Source organism: Mixophyes fleayi, chromosome 5 (genome assembly GCF_038048845.1).
Source record: "Mixophyes fleayi isolate aMixFle1 chromosome 5, aMixFle1.hap1, whole genome shotgun sequence".
Lineage (NCBI taxonomy): Eukaryota > Metazoa > Chordata > Amphibia > Anura > Limnodynastidae > Mixophyes > Mixophyes fleayi.
Genome location: NC_134406.1, coordinates 57,574,994 through 57,601,757, shown reverse-complemented (window position 1 = coordinate 57,601,757; position 26,764 = coordinate 57,574,994). Strand labels below are relative to the sequence as shown.

Below are 26,764 nucleotides of genomic sequence, written 5' to 3'. Positions count from 1 at the left end.
TTCTGTTGTCCTCTGTGTACCGACCCGGCTAGCTGACCTCGCTTCTGTTCTTGTGACCTGTGTACCGACCCGGTTTGATTGACTCCGAGACCGCTTCCCGATTCTGTCTGCATTGCCTGCCTGTGTACCGACCCGGCCTGTCCGACTACTCTCCTCTTGCTCCTGCTCCGCTGTACTACACCTCGGGGCAAACCTGAGCACCGCAACCTGCGACTCCTGGCAGCAAAGCCCATCCCGCCTTCTTGGTGAATACCGGGGAGATCGATAGACCCTGCACCTCAGGTAAGCCAGCGTTAATCAAGGTTAGTAGAGAATCCAGTAAATCCGTTACACTATCTTAAGATAACATATCAGGGTACGGTCAGCTTTTAAACTACTCTGTTTAACACAATTACAAGTGTAGAGGAGCCGACTATTATCAATATATATTTATTACATGCCAAGCATAAACTCCAGGCATCGTTGCTTTTCATAGAATGTCAATGGCAATACTTTGGTTAAAACTATTACAGATGTTCGATTTCTATAGAATGCCTGGATACACTCACACGTGGAATGTAGACAACATTTAGCAGCTCTAAGCCCTATCTTTAACATTTTTTTAATCATAAATAAAAAACAGCTATGTGTGGAAAACAGTGGTAAATTACACAGTATTGCCAAGGAGTGTCATCACAACAAAAATAGTTTGGCAGATCTACTGGGCTACCACCTCTATCTAGCTGCTGGTCCCACTGAGCTTAACTGTCATTGCACTTGTCACCTGTCAATGTGTGTCCAAGTGGCAGAGGAGAATCCACTGCTCTACACTACCTGGATCAACTGCTCCTTCCCACACCCTTAAAACTGGCCCAACACTAATTTACATGTACAATTTATTTTATTTACTTCCACCACACTATCTACTTCACACCTTCTATTGTCAGCACCCACCACATTCACTGAACTATCAATACAGAAACAAACCTCACACCCATAAATCATCCTTCTTGTTCATATATATTGAAGCATTGTGAAAAATTTTTGTCGTTTGAAGGATTTATGCTATTTAAGTGATCTTTTCTGACCTCTGAACTATGTCATCCAGCGGTCAGATAGTATATAAAGGAGTGATTGCACCTATAGGCCTCTATCCTTGAAAAAGACCATACAGGTTGAAACGCATTGGTAATTTAGGCATGTGGACTTGACCTTGAGATACAAGAACTGTATTACCAGGATATCCTGCCAAGAAGGGAAATCATTGCAATAATTCCTAGGACTTGCTATGATCTATACCATGCCTAACATCTTTACCATCTGGTAAGAATCCATCCATTTACTGTACTCAGGAAGTCTTTATATGTTTGTTCTCATTTTTTAAAATTTTGTATTAAAAAGGTATATTTATCATCAAAGCAATTTTGAATATTTCAAGTTTTTCTGGATATCCTCATGATAAAGGAATATAATATATATATATATATATATATATATATATATATATATATATATATATATATATATATATATATATATATACACACACACACACACACTACGCTTTTATTTTACAAACATCTTGTAAGTACACACCCAAGAGGGGAGAGAGACAAGAAATAGTAATCTATGTGTAAAAGAAGCCCTTTTTGGAAGATTATCTGAGTGTTGGTGTTTCAAAGTGGACACCTATTATTCTAATAAGTGGATCCAACAGAGTTCCAACAAGAATTTATTTTAGAAGATTGTAAGGAACACCGCCTCTTTGTTTTCTGCATTTGGGACTTATTTGTCACATCTTTTATAGCAAACAATATTATGCTATGTTGTCTCTCTATTATTTACTTTTCATGTAATCCCTACATGGAGGATGAGTTGTATCCAAGAAGAATCTGATCTCCAATGAATATAAGTATAATTTTTCTCTTTATCTTCCATTGATCTTTACCTATGTTAGAACTCTATAAGGCGCTTGAAGTTTTTAACATTTTCATTTTTACCATTTCCCCACCTACACATGTTGCTGTCATTTAATGCCCACCAGTCTCCCAGTCCCTTGAACACTTTGTAGCCTGGCTTATTTATTTCCTAACCACTGACATAATTATTCATACACCCATGACATAAGAATTCTCCTGCTTCATCTCCATGTCTCCAACTCAAAATTCATCAACTTCCTGTAGCTTTATCATACATCATGCCCATCACCCCCACAGCCCTAATCCACATGAACACAGCACCATTTACATGCCCCCAACCCTGTCAACTTCTCAGCCTTGCTAACACTATTCTTATCTCTCATAACTACCCTGGTCCTTCCCTGATCTGGCTGTCTCTTTATACAAGAGTAGGCTCAAACTTAGCTTCAGCTAATACAAACTTCAACTATGGTAAATCAAATAGACTGGCTATCTACAAAAGCGCTCTCACATTTCTGAGCACCACGGAGAAACTCTCCTTTTAGTGCCAACATACTTCTTTCTGATTCCTCTCCATACAAATTGAAACATTAATCTTTCAGTTACCAAGCAAACAAACATCGTCTATCTACAAACCAGTCTTCCAACCATAGACACCTCTTTGCAGCCTCAACTCTCACCTCTGTTCCTCCCGCACAGCCACCTACCTCAAAAACAACACTATTGACATGATATCTCCTCCTGCCAGAAGCTACATGCCCCATACACCTTCTTCTGAACGCCACAATCTTCACTCATCTCATTCTCTCACACCACAACTTGACCCTCAACTATATCCTCCACTCCCTTTCAAACACATACCTGCCACAAGCTAACTTTTTCAACCTGTCTCTCCACCGTCACATTAAATGTATGTTTATCTCACCAATTCTAATGAAACACTTTCTTGGCCTAAACTCCCTCTCCAACTACATCCCCATTTCTCTATTTCCCCTTTCCCTTTTAAATTACTTGAGCAACTTGTGTTCAACCACATACCCTTTTCTCAGTCTTTTCACCCCAACAATCCACTGAGACTGCCCTCACAAATGTGATTAACAATCTACTTACAGCAAAGTCTAAGGGTCAACTTTTCCATAAATCATCCTCCTGGACTACTGCCGCTTTTAAAAATACTGCTCACCCTCCTGCCTACTCCATTGGTCCATATATAACAAACATGATCTTGTGCCCTCTTCAATTTTTATATCACCTGTGCCTCCTGATAATCACTTATAACTGCTGCATATAAGATGTCCTGTGCCACTACTCATCTATGAGATTTCCTATGACACTTAATCATACTTTCCACTAGTCTTTTAAAACCACTCTGAAAATCCACCTAATTACTGGAGGCTACTATACTACCATCTACACCAAACACCCCCTCCAGTCCCAATACCCAGAGTCACAATCACTTCTTGTCTTAGAACTGCCCTCTTTCCTTTTTCACATCTACACATATTTTGCAATGTAGAAGGAAAGATAGAAATACCCATGCACACATACCTTCCATGCGCCCTACCTTCAGCAGTTGTAACATCTTGTAGTGTTACTACTCATCCTTCCTGCATATTATTTATGGTGCCTATCATGTCCATCTCCCACAAAAGGCTGACCACGAAGAAAAGCAATGGGAAACAATATAGGTGCAAACATACTAAGAAATCCCTTCTTGAAAGGATTTTTTTTTACTTCAGCTACGGATGAACGGAAGTTTGAAAGTAAACAGGAAATTACTTGTGAAACAAATGGTGTCATTTATCTTCTAAATTGCCAGTGTGGTACAAACCCATAGTGTGTCAACCCATTTTAATAAGTTCATAATAAGGATTTTAGTAGTCAGTTTCAAGGGTATACATATAATTAAACATAACTGGAAGAGGAGGCAATTATGACATTCATTTCACAAGAGGAAACCAGATGCATTTTTAATTTATGAACTCTAACCCTGAAAGTGCTTAATATAGACTATGATTTTACCTCTTTCTTATAATGAATAATCCTTTACTCTGTCTTTACATCTATAATATATCCAGACAGTTGGAGATGTGTGTGCAAAACAAGGCAGAACAAGAACAGATATAAGGATCCCTGCCTCTCATACAACCAACTTGCTTTGCAATGCTCTGAAAGGACATTATAAGTTCTGTGATCATATACAATTGCAGGGCCTCTGGCATTATTTAACAGAAGGGGGTATTTGTGCATTCGCACGTGCATATTTAACAGTAGAGGCTATATGTGCGTGTATGGGAGAGTTACATTTTCACGCAACACTTTAATGCATCCTTCACACTTAATAGTAAACAAATCTCGCTCCCGCTATCTTGCACAGTCTGTGTGCACTGCTTGCGACTGGGAAAATATTTGGTTACAAATGACAATCAAGTTATCAGGAGACCTAGCTTCACGAACCTAGCATTAGTAAATCCATCATTGACCCTTAACCATGATCTTGGGAGCGAGTTGAAATGTGTTGGCGATGGTCATTGAGCCCAGCTGTTTTGAAACATCGTGCGGTGTTTGGAGCTGCAGAAAGACTACGAGATCGGTCCTTTATCTCCTACATAACGTTCACTGTACAGACGTTAGATACGAGTCAAGCCGTGTGTTATGTCTATTATGGCTTATTATAAATTTAGTGTTTAAGTATTTTTATTGTTTTATTAAAATTGAATGCACAAGATTCTCCCCTGGTATTTTTTCCCATGGTCCGATGTAACGATTGGTGATCTTGGCAACATGGATATGAAAAAGGAGAATAACAGGATTGGAGATTGAGAAGGCTATTATAACTTAAAACAAAAAAATACCCCTGATATGGCGCCAATGTAATACCAGTGAAGGTAAATGGGATAATGGGAAAAGACTGAATAATAGCAATTTCCCAATAATGTATTGGACAGAAGACAAGCTGCTGCATAAACTAAGTGGCTGCGCCCCCCAACATGCAGAAATAACAACAAAAAATGAATGCAGCGCTCAAATCTAACTGTCTCCCAATATGGGCTAATGAAGCATAAATAGCAGATCACGAGTGGTCAAATATATAAAATAGTATTTAATATCACAAAAAATCATACATATAATACCTATTGATGCTTGAGTGGTAGTTGTAGGGGGAAAGGTGTACAAAAACTATGTCACAGTGCACAGTGACATAGGATGATGTAACAATTCAAGGACTATAGAAAACCATGTTGAATGGTACTCATGAGTCTAGATTGATAGAACCACAACGCTACTATGGAAATGATGGATAACAGCTGTATACCTTGTAGCCGATATTGTGGTCAAAAAATTTTATGAATTGAGCATTGCTCTATAATTTCCTCCCAGAAAAAAAGAATGCTGATTATTGCCGTAGTCATTAGTCCACATAGAATGGTAAGCTTCTTCCGATGAGTATTAATATCTATATGGCCATATATATAGCTCCGTACGGAGTAAAGATGATCTGAAGCCTCAGCTTCCAATTGGCTTTATAGTATTAGTTCACCATGAAAAATGTATTCCACTTCATACCCCATAGATGGACAAAGACACATAAATGAGTAAGATATGTTGTAGTACTCACTGTCTCCGATTGTGAATACGATGCGTCGTTCCACACACCCGTTAGATTTATACCATTAGAGAATCATCTCCTTAGGATCGCTGTGTGTCCGATGGTTATAAATTGGAGTCCCACTCCTTCATGATGCAGACTGAAATCGTGGATGAATAGTAGTGCAGCCTTTTAGGCTTTTAGCGGAATACTCTCACAAATAACTTCACGCACTGCATCAAATGATGGTATTTGTATAATCCGCGGTTCACAGCTACGTGTGTAACCGCCTCACCTACAACTAACTTGGTGAAAATAAACTCCAAACGGAGAGAGGGGTATGGAGAAAACGTAGAACTCCAACGAAGACAAATGTTTGTCCACTTTCAGATTGATCCGGTGATGTCAACTCCTGTGTATGATGAGTGGAATGAAGCCGGCTATTATAACATTGTGCATTTGTAAGCACATATCCTTAGGGGTTGGAAAGCGTGAAGAACACTGGTGAATTGTGATTTACATCTTTTTCACAGTGAAAATTAAAAGGACCTTTATTTGAATGGTGGTGGACTTTCTTCTTATTGTTGTACCAGTGATACACTACACGATGTTGGGATTTTTTTGGTGTTTGCGAGTTTCGATTTTAGGGCATTTGATCCACAATAGTGATCATTTGGAAGATTGATCCAGGAGGGATCATGCTATTTGTCATCAGCACGTTGTGCAGGAAGGGGAGCGCAAGAGTATGTATAACGCAAACTAAATCTAATGTTAAAAACAAGACAAAAAAACAAAACAAAATATTCCTTTCACCAACACAAAGCTGCACATTTATTAACAGCCAACATATAACTAGACATATATTACATTAACTCTGTGTTAACAGAGTCCAAAAGCATACTAGTAGGATATTTGGCTTCTGACAAAATGGACCTCAGTCATTGTGGGTTTGTGTTATGTGGGGAAAGAGGGTTAGGGAATTTAGACTGTAAGCTTCAATGGGGCAGGGACTAATGTGAATGGTTACATATCTGTACAGCGCTGTGTAGTATGATTGGTGCTATATAATAAGAGTACACATATGCATGAATTTTGTCAATGTCTGACGAGGTAAAAATATGCATGATTATTAAAATACTAAATATAAATACTCAGGCTCTAAGGCGAATAGATTGTTCTAACCTACTTGCTAGCTGTGCTTCAAATATGGCCTAAAGCTAAGTTACTGTTAATTCCACAAAAAAAATAAGAAGGTTATATAATGTAATGGTGGAAAACAGCAGACAACCCTCTTGGTGTTTACCTGTGGCTCAGGAAAAGGTTTTCCATTGACACTTTTTCCAGTAAATCTAAAGCCAAAGAACCAGCATTGTGTATCCGTAAGTAAATAACACAGGGATAGGCAACCTGTTATAATTAAGGGACCGTGCGGGTGGCCGTCTAACCTTTAAAAGGCTCGCAGATTACCATTAATCTCTGTAATAAATTAAAACAATAGATTTAATAAAAGAAAGTAGAGATGCTCAGGCTCACTTCCTCGGAAACCGAACACACCTGAACTTAGACATCCAAGTACCGAGCCGATTCGAAAACGAGGCAAAACGTCATTGTGATGTCGTCCAATGTCGGATCCTGCAAGTTTTGGAATCTATAAATACCGCCCTCCACGGCGATCTAGCGCCATTTGAGAGAGGGATACAGAAGAGGTAGCATAGAGTGTAGAGCAGTTGGGCAGGCAAAGTTATAGAATTGAAAGAGGAGGGTGGTAGCAGTATTAAACAAAGTAATCAGTGACATTCAGGAGAGCTCCATAGCTCCAGTGTTAAAGCTCATTGCAGAAAAATACAAATAATAGTGCTTACAGGGTTGATGTAATTCTACAGTCCAATTCTACTGTGTTATATAGGTAACACAAAAAGGAGAGCTCCATTGCTAATTGTCATTGCTGAAACACAAATACTAGTCCTTGCAGGCTATTCATCTGAATTTGCACCAAAAAGTGTACAGTGTTATATTCACCCAAAGACAAGAGCTGCATTGCGAAGAGCAATTGCTGAAATACAAATAGGAGGGGTGGCAGGCTTGTTTTCTGAATTTTCAGGCAAATTCTACTGTGTTAGATTGGTAACAGACAAAGAGGAGTGCTCCATTGCTAAGAGTAGGTGCTGAAACATATAGGGCTGTCTGGCTTGCTGTAAATCTGCAGTGACATTCTACTGTGCCATAGCTCATACAGAAACAGGAGAGGTGACATTGTTGCTGTCACTCTCCAGTCTCAGTCATGATGATACCAATCCCTCTTTCTCATGTGATGAAGCCTATGATCAAGTGCATAGTGGTTTTAAGTCAGGGAAACCAAAATTCAAATAAAAAGCTTGTACCATTTTAAAGAAAAAAAAAACTCTTTAAAAAAGGTGAAAGTTTACTGTAGAAAAACATAAAATTGCCAAGATGCCATTCTACCCAAAATATTACCAGGCATACCAGCATCAGGTATCTCCCTTCTCTTAGCTAGATTTCAGCACCTGCAATGTACAATGTCATCATATTCACCCTCATCATTGTGTACATGTTCCTCAAACAATACTAATTCATCCCCGCTGAAATCCACCATGACAGAAGCCTGTGTACTTTGATACAATTGCCAATAATGGCTTCCTCATGGAATTTGTAGTTCATTTTATGGCAGAGCTGTCACGATTTTTGGACAATTCTTTTAGAGCAGAGCAAATGTCAAAATGTTGTGCTGACTCATCTGCATCACCACTGGGTTTCTTGGGAAACTAAGTTTTTTCCTAGAACCAGTTGCCAGAGAAACTTAAGGAGGATACGTCATTACAAGATGTTGATAGCTCTTTGATCCTGGTGAAGTGAATTAAGTACTTCATCTACAATTACAATATAGTTAGCGGATTTGTTTAGTTTCATTTCCTCCTTCAATTTCTCTAGCTGCTTCTCAACAGTAGAATTAAGGCAATCACTTGACTCAAGCTAACCGTGTCTGCACTCTCTTCACAGGTGTCTACTTCGCTGGACTAAACTAGAATTTGAGGGGAAATGTACTTTTCTTGCAGTTGCTGCATTCTCCTACATGCTGTTACACAATCCCGAAAGTGACCCTAAAGATTTCTGGGGACAGACAGCATCTCCTGCATGTCATTGTATTTTTTAAAAAAAGTTCTGTACCACCAAGTTAATTGTGTGAACAAAAAAGGAAACATGATGGAATTCCCCCCAAATGTAATGCTCTAACAATATTGGTGGCGTTATCAGAAATCACATATCCTCAGTAGAGTCCAAGCAGGATAAGCCATGTTGCAATGACATCCCTTAATTTTTAAAACAGGTTGTCAGCAGTATTACCTCTGACCAGCGCCTTGTCTTGTGTCTGATAACCATCTCTCACTCCCGCCTTCAAGACTTCTCCCGTGCTGCTCCCCACTTATGGAATTCCCTACCACGCTCAATCAGACTTTACCACAGCCTTCAAATCTTTAGATACTCTTTGCAAGCACATATCTTTTTTTAGAGGTGATCTTATCCCCGATAACACCGACACTAATATATATATATATATATATATATACATATATATATATATATATATATATACATATATATATATATATATATATATATATATATATATATATATATATACACACACATACAATAATATGCCTCTTGGTGAAGCCGCTGATACAGAGAGCAGCCTACTTCTGAAAAATGTGACATACTTGGGTACATGCTGCTGCTGTTCCTGCTTGTGAAGGCAAATTACCAACCCAGTGGGCTGTCTCAGTTATATAATCTTTAGTTTGCCCAGTCCCGCTTGTCCCCATATCTGTGGTTAAGTGTACAGTGGGTAGAATGGCATTTTGTAGCTCAATAATTACATTTTTACTTGCCTTCTGGTAGAGGTGAGAAATAGCTTTTCTAGTAAAATGGTGTTATGATGGAATTTGGCAATGTGGACACAAGACCTCAAGTAATTGTCTAACACCAGCTGCATTAATAGTGGATATTGGACAGCAGATCTAATACTAGCATCGTCTGTGATCCGCTTTGCGACTGGGTGACAGCTTTCATACTTTCTTCCTCTAGCAAAGGATTGTTTAACAGTCAATTGTTGTAAACTACTAGTAGTCTTCTTCCGGGTTGAAGATCCACCCCCAGCAGCAGCAGTAGGACTAACGCTCAATAATTCTTCAGAGGAATCATGGTTAGTGGAGGAGTCATCTAGCCTTAGCAACTTGGATGCAGGACTAACTCCCATTACTTGTGAGGATATTGATGATGAAGGTGTTGGGGTGTAGATTGCAGGTGCTGGGATCTAGATGAGAGAAGGGAGGTAGCTGATGCTGGGCTGCTTGTTGCTGTTTAATGTTTCTGATTTTCCCAACAGCTTTCCATGAACTTACTTCAAATGCCGTAACATGGATGAGGATCCTAGATGGTTAAGGTCCATACCTCTACTGAGTGTGGCTTTGCAAACGCTACAAATGGCTAGACAACTGTTGTCAAGATTTGTGTAAAAATAATTGCACACATAAGAGGTGGATTTTTGGTCTTATGCCCAGGCATGACAATGGCCTTTTTCTTAACGCTGTCAAGAACTGCTGCAATCTTTGTTTGAAAGTGTATGAAAATAATATTGTGAGCTGTGAGGTGGTCAAAATTGACTGCAGATGACTTGAAATTAGTGTTAGTGTTATTGAGGTTAATAATAATGTAGGATCAAAAAAAAAAAATCAAACAAACAACAAATTATGTGATTTTAGCATATTTTAGCAAATTTTCTAAAAAATACAGATCCAAAACCAAAAAACACACGAGGGTGGTTTTGCCAAAACCAAAACACGAAGCTAACCCAGATCCAAAACCACACTACGGAGGTCAGTGAGCATCTCTAAAAGAAAGACACCTATCTGTAATAACATATTGGTAAGCATTTTAAACGTTGCAAAGCTATAACAAACAAATTTGACAATAAAGTAGGAAGCAGCCTGGGTCTGTAGGGGAAGGCTAGGCAGTCTGTTGCCCATCATTGTGTTAACTCACCCCGAATGGTGACCACTTCTCCAAAACAGGACAGTATGACCATTTCATTAAGTAATAACTTGAGCCTAGTTAATATTATAAAATTATAAGGGTTAGTGTTGTAGTTTTTTTTTGTTTAGCTCCAAATTTTTAAGTGGAAAGCATAGGTCATACAATGAGGTTTGTTTACCAGAACAATTAAAAAAACACTGTAAAATACACTATGGCTATGGTCCAGAGGAAAGCTTTGTATATAGCCACCAGTTGGACATTCCAGCAGCAGCTTCAGCTGAGTTGCTATGTAATTACCGTATGCTGTTAAAAACAAATATGTTGCGATAATTGCTTTTCAAACAAAAATATGAATCAGCAGTACACATCTGAAAACTGTATGGCCATTAGAATGTGTGCCAATGATTCATATTATTAAATCAATGGGATATTATGTAACACATATTCAAAACAATTAGCTCCAAACTCATATGCCGGATTTGGATAATTCCACTAAGACATTTAAAAAAAACTTAGCTATTCCCTTACAATTTACAGAATTTTAAAGGCAACAAGTTCAACTTAAGCAAAAATAAATAATACATTTTATTTTATTTACTGGCAGATTATTTTAATTCTTTAAGAACCATATTGAAATTAATGTCACACTAACAGACATTGTATCTGGATGTATAATAATCGTAAAAACACAAGTGAATAAAATGATCGCTAATTTTATGAATAATTGACAGCTGTAAAACTAATTGTATAAAGCAGAAGTAGTGTGATAATGATCTCAATACCTATTTTTATATTAAATTACAAAGAAATGAGAATACATTTCAACATTACAGTACTATGCAATATATTGACTATTCAAAAAAACACAACTACTCCAAGAGTATTTTGTACCATATATAATTAATGTTTGCAACACCTTATATCTTATTGTTCCTCCAACCCAGACTTTCATGCTACATTGGTTTTTAAATGTGAGAATGGTGATTTGAGATGGTTCAAAGAGGCTGAATCTTCAGTACTGCATCAACAAAGGGAAGATCAATACTGATCAGCGGTAAACACATGAAACTAAGTTAGAATATAGAATAATATTAGGCTGGTTCCCATTCACAGGAGTGCTATATTGAATAAGCGGATAAAATAAATTTAGATTTCAAAAATGCCCTATCACAACTGTATAATGCCTGACCAAATTGGAATAAGACAACCATTATTGCTGGCCTTATACGATTAGAAGATGTGTCATGTCATAGTAATAAGGCTAGAAACAAATGCTGGTTCCAGAAGCTGTTCTACCAGTCACCTATCATAGGCAACACTGTGCTATATAGATTATTATATAGTATTGTATAGTTACAATAATTCAACAACAAATTATGTGGTCAGCAAAGGTATTGCAAGTAAATGTTATCAATGTCAAATGTACGTTGAGAAATCGTATTGCATTAGTAACTCAATGCCAGCGGGATAATCCAGCGTTTAACAAAGCTCTTTAACAAATGCTGGAAAATCTACCACAATGGTATAACCACACTTTAAACAAGATTTATATGTGTTGAATAGGAACAGACAATGCAGGATCATCTGCACAGCAGTCCCACAAAAAAAAACACAAATCACCTTCAAGTGGGTGGTGCTCATGATGTCACCTATGAGGGAGTGAGGCTTCTTTATGCCTACCCACCACCCACAAAGAGGACAGGGCTTAGCAATATGAGAGAACTATTAAAGTTAAATATATTTCCTTGAGATACTCCATGACCACAATAAATAATGGGTTACCTCACTAGCCAGTGGAGTAGAAACAGGAAAAATAAACACCCTTTGAAAGTATACAGTGTGATCTGCTCCTTCCCCTGGTGTCTTTGATAAACTTCCCAAGCTGTACCTGAAAATTCTAAACAGACAATACAAGTGAGAATATTAAGTTTGAGTATCCTCAAGGAAATTAAATTAAAAAGGTACTACTTATCTAATTTGCTTACTGAAAAAATAGGATATAATCAAATAACACATGAAAAAGAGGGTGGATTCAAGCAAAATCAACACTGACAGTGCAGAGTGGAAACCTTTGTTTGAATTAATTTCTTGAAAGACTTTCTTCCAAACTAAGCATCAGCAGAAGAGGTCATGTTCAGAAAGGAATTTCTCGCAAAGGTGTAAATCAATCACCACCTTCCTCCTTTGCAGATATTGTCCACTGGGCACTGTGTGTTAAGGAGGTTGCCATTGCCCTTGTAGAAAGCACTTTTAGAATTTCCGGCATCTCACATCCATTACTGTTATAAGCTTGGACAATGACCTCTCTATCTGATGGAGTGTCCTTATTGAAGTACTACAGAAAGGCCAAATAAAAATGTGTAATCTTTCCTACTTATGAAACCTCCCATAAAGGTACAAAGGAATTAGCATCCAGGACAACAATGAGATACCAAAGTGCCCCCCAAAGGTTTAATACAATTACAAATTCTCTTTAACTGCTTGAAAAAATAAAAATAAAAAATAAAGATCCTTCAACACTAATCTAGTGCCTAAAAAAATCATAAAGCACAGATACTTGAATCTTGAGGTGAGGGCTAAGCCTTTGTTGAAACCATCATGAAGAAAATCAAGAACATGCATAATGATAGACGAAGGATCCTCCAATTTGGATTTGTACCACCGAATAAATGTCCTTCAAATCCTATAATAAACAGAGTAAAAGTTTTGTTTATCTAGCTTGAAGTAGTACTTCAATAACCTTGTCGGAGACTCACTTGTGCCTCTACTGAGACTGTTCAATTACTATGGCATTAAAAAATAGGTCGCCCTCATATGCCACATTGTCCTTGGGAATCAGAGAGTAACCATGTGAACTACCTGCATCTTGATGAAGGTACTTGGAGATGTAGACAGTGTGACTTGAAAATAAGCATCCTGTAGATTTATGAAAGTAAGGAGGTCTTGATTCTTTATTGCATGAAGTATGAGACTTCATCGTTTCCATACAATCTTGAGTGGCAAGTGTCTAAACCTCTGCATACTGTGAAATTCTGCCACCTACAAAACTCATTAGAGGTTGAGCACAAAAAGAGTTATTAAGAGGGCTTCATTGAAGGCCTCTGTTCCTTACTTGTGAAAGGTTGTTTAGAAATAATGGCCCATAATGTCTTCAATACCGCTTTCCAGGCCTATAGCTCTGTGCTTCCTTAAATTGTTCTTGAGAAGAGAAAAGTAATCCTCTTGTTCTCTGGTCTCGAGGTAAATGATTAATTTCCCCAGTAAGCTTTTGAATAAATGAATCTAGTTTAACTCAAAAGAGAAAAGAGCTTTCAAAAGGAACTTTGGCCAAATAATTCTTATGCAGTGTTTTGACTTATACTCTGAGAGAAATGAAGATCGAGGACACAGCCTGCTAGGCTTAAGCACAGTACCCGAAAAATATAAAGTTTCATGAAAAAGCTTTCCATTTTCTATCCTATTGGATCTTTTAAAGGTTCTCCATCCACTAATGGAATAGTGGTCCTGGACACAATGAAAGAGGGCCCTGCTCCTGGGAGCTTACATCCTAAAGAAAAGGTGAGGGACACAAATAGAGTGGTACTAACTGGGGGAGAGAGCCGGGACAAGGGAGTTAGGAGGAGGACTGATAGACTTGAATAAATAAATGAGTCTAAAGGGCACATTTGAAGCCTTTGAGAGTAGATGCTACCCTGATGGAACATGGAAGATTGTTCCACAGCTGGGGAGCAGCCCAGGCAAAGTCCTGGAGATGGGAGTGAAAAGAGGTGACCAGTGAAGTAGTGAGGCGGCAGTCTCAGGCAGAGCGGAGGGGGGTGACTAGGAGTGAAGGTAGAGATGAGATTGAAGATGTAGGGAGGGGAGGATTGATAAAGAGCTTTAAAGGTGATGGCGAGTTTAAATTTAATTCTGTAGGGCAGCCTACAGAGAAGCCAATTGGGAAGCCAATGTTGTGACTGTTGGAGGGAGACAGCAGAGAGCGGTGGGAGAGAAAAAGGAGGCGGGCAGCAGCATTGAGGATAGACTTAAAAGGGTCAAGGTGAGAGTCAGGTAGGCCAGACAGAAGTCAAGGTGAGAGTGATCACGTCTCTTTTGATTAAGTAGGCGTCTGTCTGGTCGGCCCATTTCTTATTATTGAAATCCTTAATAACCTTCTGCACTTTGAATACTACGCCTTTATGCTGGTGACCCTCAAAAAGGGAAACTTGGAGAAACGGAGCTGAGGTATAATCAATCAACATGGTATTATTAATAATTCTGAGGAGGATATTCACAACTTAATTGAATGATTAAATGACCTGGAATTTTCTCAAACTTTAAGATCACTGAGAGAACCCAATGACTTCCTGACCAATGTACCAAGCCTAATGTCCTCCAGGTCGACACTTGTCTGTGGTCTAGCTCTTTTAAGCCCTTGCATGGCAAATAAATCCTCTTTTGTAACACAAAGGTGTTCATTATTGCTCATTACTTCTGCAAACTGGGCAGAAGACTGAGCAGTGGGCCTTTGGTTTTCAGGAAATTAGTCTGCACAGAAACCAATGTGTCAGCGTCTCCACTCCTGACACATTTCACTGTGATAGCCGGTTTCATCTGAGGAAATTTTCAACGTGATTATCAGCACTAGAACTTTGTCCTGGCTACATGATCGGGACCAAGAATTCATATTTTACTATGATAATCAAAGATGCTTCTATGGTGTTGAGATGAGAGAATTACTACTTTAGATTCATCATTATGTTTAGACCAGTGATCCAAACCACAAGACCTTACAATGTCAATAGTCAAGGCATATATCCTAAGCAGAGATGAAAGCATTGATATGATATTATTACATTGGACAATATCCTTAGCTGCCCTGTCGCTATTACATAATACAATATACATTGATTATCATTACATATACTAAAAGTATTACAATTGTATTAGTGATTACCCAGACTTTAGTGTTCTAGCCACACACTTCAATAGACAGCCAAATCCATCAATAATTACTGGTACCATTCAATTTAATTTTAATTATTAAAAATATAATAATCAAAAATGTAATAAATAAAAACAAACTAAATTCAAAAAGGAAAAAATAAAAAAATAAAAGACAGAGTCTCTTACAGAAAGGTTTGTCACATGCTCCGCAAACACTGTGATGAGTTTTGCTGCTTCGCTTTCCTTCAACAGGCTGAAACAGTACTGAAAAGGAAAAATAACTGACTAATTCATCATAAAAATTTAGAAATCACCCCTAAATAAGGGGATTACCTGGAATGGGTGCTCTTCAGTTTTTTGGGTGTGAGCTCAGGCTCCGTAACGGTAGAATATTCCACAGACTTCAATCCTAGTAAACAGAGGACAGTAGTTCCAAGGCTTCCCCCCATGCAGATTTAGGATTCAAGACGGACTATGGCTTCTGAACCATAAGAGATGTCTCGCACCCAAGAAGGCCTAGAAGCTTTGCCCTGTGTTTGTTACACCATTGTACCAACTAGCGTCCCCATGACAGCCACCTTTACCCCTGCTTGAACTCTTGGTGGTGAGCTGCGGGGACCCTCTGAGACAACCAAGGAAAAAGTCCCCAATAGAGACCCCCCCACCCCCAAAGTACTACATCATACTTACGCACTACCTACTCAGCTGAGAGACAGGATGAAAGGAATCAGGGGATTCCTCCCGGGGTGTTTCATTTTCCTGTCTCTATTCAGCTGACTGAAGTTCTTTCATTATGGCTGGTTGTTTTTTGAGTTACTGCATAGAGCCTGGGGAGGACTGGAAGGGGGAATAAGTAGACTACAGAAGAAGCAGGAGTGCAGGGGAGGTGGGTATAAAGTGTATAGCAACTAACTGTGGTGTGTAATTGTTCTGTATGTGAAACTTACTAGGGTGCTCAAAAAGGCTCATTTTAAGTATTTCATTTAGATGTAACACAGGAACCAATCAGCTATCCGCTTTTATCTATCTAGTATAATTTAGCAATGAAGGCAAGTGTCTAATCCTGTGAGTATAGCACTTCTGCCTCGCAGCACTGGGGTCATAAATTCGATTCCCGACCATGGCCTTATCTGTGTGGAGTTTGTATGTTCTTCCCGTGTTTGCGTGGGTTTCCTTGAGTGCTCCGGTTTCCTCCCACACTCCAAAAACATACTGGTTGATTAATTGGCTGCTATCAAATTGACCCTAGTCTGTCTCTCTCTCTGTGTATGTTAGGAAATTTAGACTGTAAGCTCCAATTGGGCAGGGACTGATGTGAACGAGTTCTCTGTACAGCGCTGAGGACCTACAGACATGTTAAAGCCCTATTTAAGCCAGGCCTCAACAAAAGCTATCTAAAAGTTAGGATCTAACACTCCTGCAACTACATAAATGCAAGCTGTGCAAAAATCATTGGGGGGGGAAGTTGCAGGTAACCAGCATCATAGCTTACAAGTACCATCAAATGATTGCTTATATGGTAAACATCTTTACAAGTAAAAAAAGCAGCATATTATATATAGCAAATAACCAGTCTCTAGCCTACAGATGATTGCAAAAAGCATTACAGCAAACTATGCGCATATTATAGTAGTATGGCCACTCACATCACCTTCATTTCCCTTTGAAAGGTTTACAACTAAGTTTTCTAATTTGTTACAAGGATGTTGTAGCTCAATTCAAGTCAGTGCACTCTTAGTACAGCAGAGAAGCTAAATTTAACTGCTTTTCCGACCATAGGACCTCTTGCACATAGACATTTTAAGCTTGTAGTACACATTCTTAAAGCATAATAAATGCCCTTTGACACAGACAGTCCAACAACTAATGGAAGTGAATGGATCTATACACACACGCTCACTTTCTAACAAGGGTTTGCTTTCCATCCACTTCAACATTGTTGAAGCAGCTGTTAAATGTGAGGACAAAGTATCACTGTTTAGTTAAAGTTTTCAATGTCCTAAGGAAACGAACAAATAAAATATATTGATGTTGGGAGACCTTATCACATGGGGAAAATTAAAAGACATGCCTATCTAAATTAAATGCAACAGCGAATACAGTCTTTGTTTTACTAGAATTGCCTACTTAACTTGAACTGTTGGTTAAATACACACTAGGCTACAGGACCCTATATTGTACAGTATCTGATAAAATCAGAGACAATTCTCTCTTTACCATACCATTTGCTGGTGAAAGTGGGTTTGAATCTGCAATCTACAATTTTAACATACGTTGGGTAGATGGCAGAGTGCTGATAGGCATTTGTGCATGTCTGCAAGGCCCCGTGACTATTTATTAAATTAGATTCAACAAACAATTAAATAAAATGACACTACAAACACCTATTCGGTTTTAAATTACTAGTAGAAATGGTGATACTATTTCTGGTTAAGGAAGAATAAGAAAAGTTCAGAGGATGGCATGACAAATAACTGACCTCTGGTCGATAGGGTTCAAGCATCCCACAACTGGAAGATTCAAAAATAGACTGTTACTATTCCATTCTTGAAATCACTGGCATTGGAGGCTGGAGGACATTGGGTTACATAGATGCTCAACTTTCACTAATGAATGAAATAGGTAATTTAAAGAGCACATACACATATATAGCACATTTTATGTGGTGAATCTGATGGGGACCAGAGAAAAAATTATATGTTATTTGAATCAACAAATGTGAAAGTGAAGTAACGGAAGAAGTGCACAGCACATCAGGGTTAGTCTCTGGATCAAGAAATGCATGCCTCATATTATGCCTTGTTTCAAGTAAACTCATTTACTATACAATTTCAATGAAAGGTGATCCTTTTTATGCGAGTTGCCACAGGCTATTGTCTGATCCAACCATCTGTACATATTAATGCAGAAAGCATCCCCAAACTTGCCACACATTACACAATTTGAGAATGTATTCAATAATAGAACATGCAAGAGAATAACAGAAAACAAAAACACCTAGCTAAAAAAATTAAAGGAACATACTGGCGCTGCATTATGCATTTTACATGCATATGTATTACATGTAAAATGGACATGCATTTTTTATTACATGTTAGTGCATTTGTAAACTTAAAACAATAGTAAAATAATGCATATTAAATGTATATGGAACATTTGTGCATTTTCAGCAGCATAAAAAACACAAGTGGGTATGGAACCTAAACGTAGCACTAAATTCCATTCTGGTTTCCACAGAAGAATTTTCAACAACTGGAAGATACGCTTACTAACCCTCATGTTACTCAGAAATGACAGGTACCTCTTTTCAATGCTGAGGGAATGACTTGCCAAAAGGTATGATTTAACCGTACAGGACAGTGCCATAGCTCAGTGTTTTTGGACTAAATCTATCCAGTGCTCTTCAATCCTGAATTGAAGAGGACTGGGAAGATCGTAATACTCAGTTTTCATCTGAAGCTTTGCTGCAGTGAAAACAAGCAAGCTGCAGTGTGATCTAGCTCCAGCTAACAGATTGGGCTCCCGGAGGAGGCCCTATTTGTTAGACAGAAGGGTCGGTATTAAATAGGGGTTGTCAAAAGTGGAGAGCCCATTTAAAAAACGAAATTAGTAGACTTTAAAGCACACGCTACAACAACAACAACGACCCCAAACATCTTATAAATGTCTGAATATAGCTCTCTGTTGTACCACAATAAACAGTCCTGGTAACCCCTGCTGTGTTTAGTCTACATATCTGTAACCTAATCTCCTCTTGGTAAATAATAACCAAATCCACCTTTCTGTGTCACTAATCTAGGGTTTTATCTACAGTTACAATATTTAGTTCTGTCATCTCCTCATGAACTAAATCTAGACAAAAATATCTATACTTTTCACTGAACCCTCTACAATAACACTCAAATTTCAAATTCTCTGATTTAAGGTCACTTGCCCTTTGCTTTCTCTCCTACCTCCAGTCCATCTCCAGATATTTTTTGTGCCCACTTAGCAATATCCCCAAAATACTTTCTCCAAATAGGTACTATATGAAAGGAACAAGTGTACATTTTTGTAAAGTTTCCTTACCTTCCCCAGTCTGTCTTTAATGCGGTCACTAAACTCAACAATGCTCATATCTGCTCCTCCACTATCCTAGTCACTGCCAAAGCTCCCAATAACCAACAGAAACAAAAGGTCCTAATGTTTGCCAACAAGGGGACCATAATTCTGCTTCTTCAATGATTTTTCTACAGTACCCTCCTATTTCATGTTTGTTTGTTTAAAAAAACAAAAACCAGTCCCCAACAATTCATGCAGTTTTATTGTGAGACTAGAATTATGGATGATTAGAAGAATGAATAAATTTTGCTAGGATCTGCCCGCACATTAAAGAAATATGTAAATATTATTTGTAAAGAGAAATGAAGATATTATACAGGGACATGAAAGGGGAGGTATGTCAAGGAGAAGTTTATGCATTTAATCTAATTAATGGGTGTGAAGCAGCACCCAGATGAAGGTTCAACCCAAAATGTATCAAATGCAGGGGTCAAATGCCAAATAACACTTTTGCTCTGGATATACTAGACCCCGTAGAACCTCCATCTGCAGGCCTGGTGCTTGTGTTCTCCTGGTACTTTTCAAGGCAGAACCTTACACAGTGATGTCCAGTTACAACTAAAATGTCTACTGTCAGTTCCTTCTATAGATAGCTTGAAAAACATTATAAGCTGTACGTAAAAGGGGCAGGCCGATGAATTGCCGTTTACATTGCTATTCGCTGCACCTTGCTTCTGCACAGGGAGAAGACCTGCGTTTGGACAGAGGTGGAGATTAATAGTGAGTAGTATTATTTAATTATCTGCAGTACAGTTTATTTTTACACATTTGTGTGTAGAAACTCTTTAATTTAATGTGATATATAAATGATATCCATGCGCAAAATAATGAATAACAATAATACCTGCATTTATTTAACTCAACACTTTACAGGTGGGGAAAGTAGGACTCTGTTCCAAAGAGCTTACAGTCAAAATAAGAAACACAAATTGAACAGGTATGAACCTAGTACAATACTTATTGCATCATCTACCCTATGAGGACTGTTTATATTACGTACACAAATCATTTGTCTTACTAGTCTGATTACCAGAACTCCAAATAGGAGCAGTATACATACGCTGTCAATAAGACAAAGATAAGATAAAAGAAAAGCAAAAAAAAGTTATCCAATGACAAACATTGTCTACAAGTCATAAATGCACAATAGCAAGTATCTCGCTCAGACATCTGTTGTGATCCCTTTTATAACATTGGTACAACCTCTTACATTATATTTGGCATATGCCGGTCAAGAAGAAATAACTGCTTTAACAGGTGACATATACAAAGCAATACTAAAGATTGTTTGTCCATATAACTTACATTGTAAGAGACAAAACAGAGAATCTAAGATTAAAGTAAAAAGTCTGCAAATCTAATTAAACCCTCATTGTTTGTTGTTTTGTTCGTGAAGACAAATGGTCACTATTGCCTATTGCCAATTATCTAGAAACTACCATGACAGGTGATAGTATGTAATTGGGACGCAATACATGAATATTAAAAAAAATATATACGATTTTAAAACGGGTACAATGAAAATATATATAATTAATGCACATGTACCCCAAAAAAAAATCCAGCGTGTAAATTATCGTATTAACGGTTTTCCCAGCGCAGGATTACCGTAATAACGGTAATATTTTTGGCGCGCGGGATTTTCGGCAATCCCGCCGTCAATTGAATATGTCCCTTAGATTTATAAATAAAACAACAACAAAAATCAAAAAAACTTTGAGCAGAGATTGCCACTATGGACCTCAACACTTGAGAAAGCATACTGTAATTTTAATGAGTGATGTATATAATCAGACTGAATTTTTCAGCACCACTAGTGTCAAGGAATTAAACAAAAAGCTGAAACAATGTAATTTCTAGTATTTTACCCTATGGAAACATCAGAAGAAAACTAAGCAACCTCACATAAATTATATTTTTACCATTATGATACCAAGAAATAAGGGACATGCCAAATATATTAAAACCCTGGCACTGAACCTCAAGAAGCGGACTGCACTCTTTATATTATGCAGCTTCAGCTCAACAGGTATCATAACTCACCACAGAAATCTGTAGTATTTCCCAAACAAAACACTCACAAGTCAATTTCTACAAATGCCTTTTGCACAATAACTTTCATTGGTTATATGAAGTAAAAACCAATAGTAACAACTGTGTAACATAACATAATTTAGCCCTGACCCTTAAAAAAATACAAAGCCAAGTCCAAAAACGTAATGGCAAGTTAAATTGGCTTCCGTTAGACAAAAAGGACCCTAGGCTGTGTGTGGGTGGTATGGAATTTAGATTGTAAGCTCCAGTGAGGCAGGGACTGAATAACTACAAATCTTCTCTACAGCACTGTGTAATATGACTTGCACTATATAAACTAAAATAATAATAACAGCTAAATCCCTCATGCATATATATATATATATATATATATATATATATATATATATATATATATATGTTTTTAACACTGCTTTCTCTAATCAGGAAACCCCACTCCTTTGGGGGTGACTGCAGCAAGCAGCTTTCTAACCCTGGAAAAAAAGGGGGAGGCATACTAAGCCGTTCCTCAATGTCCTTATGCTGGGCCATTGATTGAAAGGGTTTCCCCAGTAGCAGTAGGCAGACACCTCACACAGTGCAGGAAGCGCATAGAGAAACAGGGTCATGTGGGGAAGGACACCACACTGACATACTACCTACATTCATGAATGAGTGAGTTCATCTAGCTAAAGGCAATGTACATATTAAAGCACAGGCTCATAAAGAACATTCATGAGCATATGATATAGAAACATAAACATGTGGTTATACTCATTCAATTATACAAGGAGCTGAACACACGTTTTACACGTTTCTATTGGCTAGGTTAACATATATTACACACGCATAGCTAACACTTACCTGTGGTTGCAGACGCATTACTGATAGGAATAACACAAGTATAGGTAAGTATGGTCCCGCTGGGTGACATGAGGGGACAGCCAGTGTCTCTATGAACAGATGTTATACACACAGCAGCTCTACATAACACATGTCAGTGGCTCCTCCTCTCTGTCCAGGGTGTGCAGGACACAAATCACAGCTACACTGACCGGTGACAGCCACTCACCTCTCCTAAGGCGCACCGTCTGCACCCTTCCGTTCAGTGGTGTGAAGGTATAATGGCGGTGGGCTCCGGCGTTGCCCCGGCTCTGCTATGTCACACTGGGGCTCCGACACTTAACGGGGAGAGAGCATGAATTTGACACGCGCCCTCTTCTCTGCCACCAAACTCTCCGCGAGCGCGGCCGGCGTCAGCATACTGGGCTCGCGCACCGGCGCGCGGGCATGGGGAGAGCCACGGGGGCGAGCGAGCGAGAGAGCGCGCGTGAGAAGCCAGACACCACTGTACTGTGTGTGTGTGTGTGCACACGTACCTGTTGGTAGTTGATGTCACGGGTCTCGCGGCCGCACGCGGTGCTACAGAGACGTGACACACAGTTGTTCAGTGACAGAACCGTACCGTCTGTGACACCTCCCCCCCTCCTCTCTCTCATCAACCGGGTGTCCTCCCGTCGTGTGATCTGGCCTGAGAGGCTGCGCCCTCTATGCTTCACAAGGGGAAGTTTTTTTTTTTGTGTGTGGCCCATTTCCAGTCACTGAAAGTTATGATGGTTTCCTGCAGAGCACAATTATTAAACTCAATAATACAGAAGTGTATGCGCGAAACTGAATATGAGCTAAACAGCCTGTCGCGGAATCAGAACCAGGATACCACGCCAGTAACGGAAATGTTTGTGATAATAAATTAGAGGTAGTTGGAGATCTGCGGCTGTTGTGGAACTACAAGGCTCAGCATGCCTTGTAGTTATCAGCAGACGTTCCAGTGGTTACACGAACTTGCATCACCCACCCACATGTCCTGATGTGAGCAATTACTGCTAATCAGGATAGTACAGCTGGTGAAGCGTTTTAATGCAAATTACTTAATGTAACATTTTGTTCACAATTATTAGAACGAACAGAGAATCGTGAATGAGTAGCTCTTTTTATGCAGCCAGAACTCCTCTCTGTAGAGCCTGGTGCCTTAGGCATATGCCGATATTGCTGACAAAATAATCAAACCAGACTTTTTCTTTGCTTCAGACACAGTATCATTATTTTTAGACTCAATCATTGCTTCTGGCTTTTGCAGTATCTAAAGTTTAGCCCCCATGGAAACAACTTGAGAACAAGTGGTCAGAATATTAAGTGAGTGTTGCTGGTGGGGCATGCCTGCAGCGCTGCAGTGACAGGCTTTATTAACATGTATGTTTTGAAAGTTTGTATTTCACAAACTATTTTAACTAATATATAAAAACCCTTTTGTCTAACAATGTAAACTGCAGCATGATAGAGTGCTGCTCCCATCGTTTTTACTAGTGTTCTACAGATAAATGTATGTTTCACATGTGTTGAGATGTGTGGGAAACACACAGAAATGGAACAAGAATTGTTTGAAAAAAATACACCTACTCTGAATGAAATAACGGATGTTGAAAAAACGTGCCTGGGAATAAGTAAAGGGACATTATTGTCAGTAGTGGGTGAGCTTTGTGTTGAGTTGCTGTTGATAAACAGCACTTTGTGGCCATGTTCTCTAGCACACTGCACTATACAAGGACCCTGGTTGTTAATGACGGCATAGGGTTCCATCACCCACACACCATTGGTTCCTGTCAACACCAAGAAATAGTGTGTAGCCTGTAATTATCTAACAGTATTTTACACTTCTTTGGGAAAGCTCATTTTTAGGCACAAAAAAATTAAAATAAAATGAAATGACACGATGTGCTTTGGTACGATAAAACATGATCGTGGAAGCGTACACACTAATACAATATCGGACCTAAGAGTCGTTTATCCTGTAATTGGCACGATAATAAGGTGAAAAACCTATAGTGTGTACCCAGCTTTAGTGTCCGCTATGACCAGTCATAGATTGTCAGCTAAGACCAATGTAATAAAAGGATTCAAACACACAAAAATGACATGCAATAAAGACACTGCCAATGTCCCTTCATTCATAATTAATTGAAATATTTAAATATATTAAGGTAAATTGAGAAGTAGTTTAGTGGTAGAGCTTACAATATAATGGGAAAAGGGCAGAGCTGAGATGAGTGGAGATTGGGACAGTAAGTGCTTCATGCAAAAAAAAAAAAAAAAAAAAAGCAGCTTACTCAACAAGTTAATTGTCCTTTTTTGGCACTGTCACTGTTTCCACATAATTCCAGGCTGCTTTCCATTGTTTACAAAGCAAATTAAGCTAGAAACTGAAGTGGCTATTTGCTGACACACTGTTTTGTTAACATTTTTGGCTGTAGTCCATGATCTCTTTTCCAGCCCACCTGTTCTTTTTCCCATGTTATTCCAAATTGTTGTGGTGTTTTCCCTGGAACACTACTGGCAAAAGTCTTTCCAAATAAACCAAACAGGTTTCATTTGCATCCCCCCTTTAGAATGGTTAGGTATGTGCGCACATATCCAACAGTTTGTTTAGTTAAGGATTTTGGCATATTGGAAGAAAAAAGGGAATAGGAATGGATTTAATACAGTAATGGTGAACTACAAAAACTCAAGATACAAACAATGACCACCAAATTCATTGTAGTGGCAAATATTCTTGACATTTTATTGTAATTTATCTTCCTGCTTCTAATCATCAAAGGCCACAGGATAAGGAAGGTCTAGAGTTCATGATGATAAAACTGGCAGATGGAACTTTGGCTTAAGCTAGGTACACACTACAGAAAATTTCTCCCGATGCGATTTCTTTAACGATTTTACCAACGATTGAAAGCTCCAATGAGCATGGCAATTCATGAGTACACATATACACGATTTACCTTCAGATCTGTGCTCTTGATCTGTCATAACAATCTGCTGAAAGTATTGTGACTCTGTAAAATCTATGGAGTTCTGCCTTTACTGCTGGTTGTGAGTGCGTACACACTGCAGAATTGACACAACATCGTTCCATTGTTTATGGAGACTATTCGTCCATTTATAAAATCAAATGATACAATGTGCTTAGGAATGATAAAACTTGATCATTGGAGCGTACACAGTAATGCAATATTAGACCTAACAGTCATTTATCGTGTGGTTGGCACAATAATCGGGTGAAAAACTTGCAGTGTGTGCGCAGCTTTAGTGTCCGCTATGAGCAGGAACAGGAATCTTGTCTGAGTGAATTGCAGTTGTTTTTATGATGCGTGGATCCAGGTGTTCAGCCCTTGGCATTTGACAGCTGTATTAGTGGTCAGCTGTATGTTATTTATATCAAATGACACTGTTGGTCTGATTCTTTAATCCTTTCATTGCTGAAGCTTTTTTCACCTCTGTGCTGAGCCTGTTTTGTCATTTTTTCAGTTGGGCACATTCCAACATAAATGTTAGTCAATTTTGTGCAGTACCCACACAAATCATACCTTATTTTTTTAAGAAGGCTCTGTATTTTCAATAGATACCATTACTCAAAAAGTTAATCTGACTTGTCAAAGAAATCCTATGCAAAATGGGCCAAAAAGTGTTTTTTTTTAATAAATTCTTTACTTATGTAATCAACAAAAAGATACAAACCGATAAATATACATACCGAGAAATATACATAGTAAATTACTATATGCCACCAAGACTTTTCGGTATGTCACTACATACAATACATGTATAGTCCTCAAGATAAGGGGGGGTGAAATATAATTAGCCAACAGAGGATTAGGGAAGATCAGAAAATGGAACATGGAAGGCTATTGGTGCGGAGTAGGATAGTCCTGCTCACTGGACCCCAGTAAGTAAGCCAAAGGGTCCGGTGTGTGACAGAACCCCCCTCTTAAGGGTGGGCATGGAATACCTTTCAAAGTATTTGCGTGAACATCAGGGGAGTCATCCCAAGTCGATCTTCAGGGCTAAAGCCCTTCCAATCTACAGAGTAATGAATTTTTCCTTGGGAACGTCTAGAATTGAAGATCTGTTTAACTTAAGATTCATCCTGCTGTTTACAGATATAGGAGAAAACATAGAAGAAAATCGATTGATAATGAATGGTTTCAATAAAGAGATATAGAAGGTATTGGAGATGCACAGTGACAAATGCTACTAGAGGGTCCAATATACATTGGTGCATATTTCATACATGGAACTTTTAAATGTATGTTTGGAGTTGTAAGCCAGTCTTTAT

The 26,764-nt window shown here is 38.5% G+C and overlaps 1 protein-coding gene across 5 annotated transcripts in view; it reads right to left on the bottom strand.

Moving 5' to 3' along the window:
• Positions 1-23,141, bottom strand: part of PALS2 (protein associated with LIN7 2, MAGUK p55 family member) — a 102,181-nt gene extending 79,040 nt beyond the window's left edge. The window contains exons 1-2 of one of the 5 annotated variants that reach the window (XM_075212245.1): positions 22,673-22,941; positions 17,945-17,975 (exon numbers count right to left, since the gene is read on the bottom strand). Coding sequence is in view for 2 of the 5 variants with exons in the window: in XM_075212242.1 (XP_075068343.1) it covers positions 22,465-22,534 (70 nt within the window). In the remaining 3 variants the exon portion in view is untranslated. Of the gene's footprint in view, positions 1-17,944; positions 17,976-22,464; positions 22,631-22,672; positions 22,942-22,979 lie in introns of those variants that run through there. The other 4 variants (XM_075212244.1, XM_075212243.1, XM_075212242.1 and 1 more) reach the window with 4 other exon arrangements.
• Positions 23,142-26,764: the final 3,623 nt, after the last annotated feature.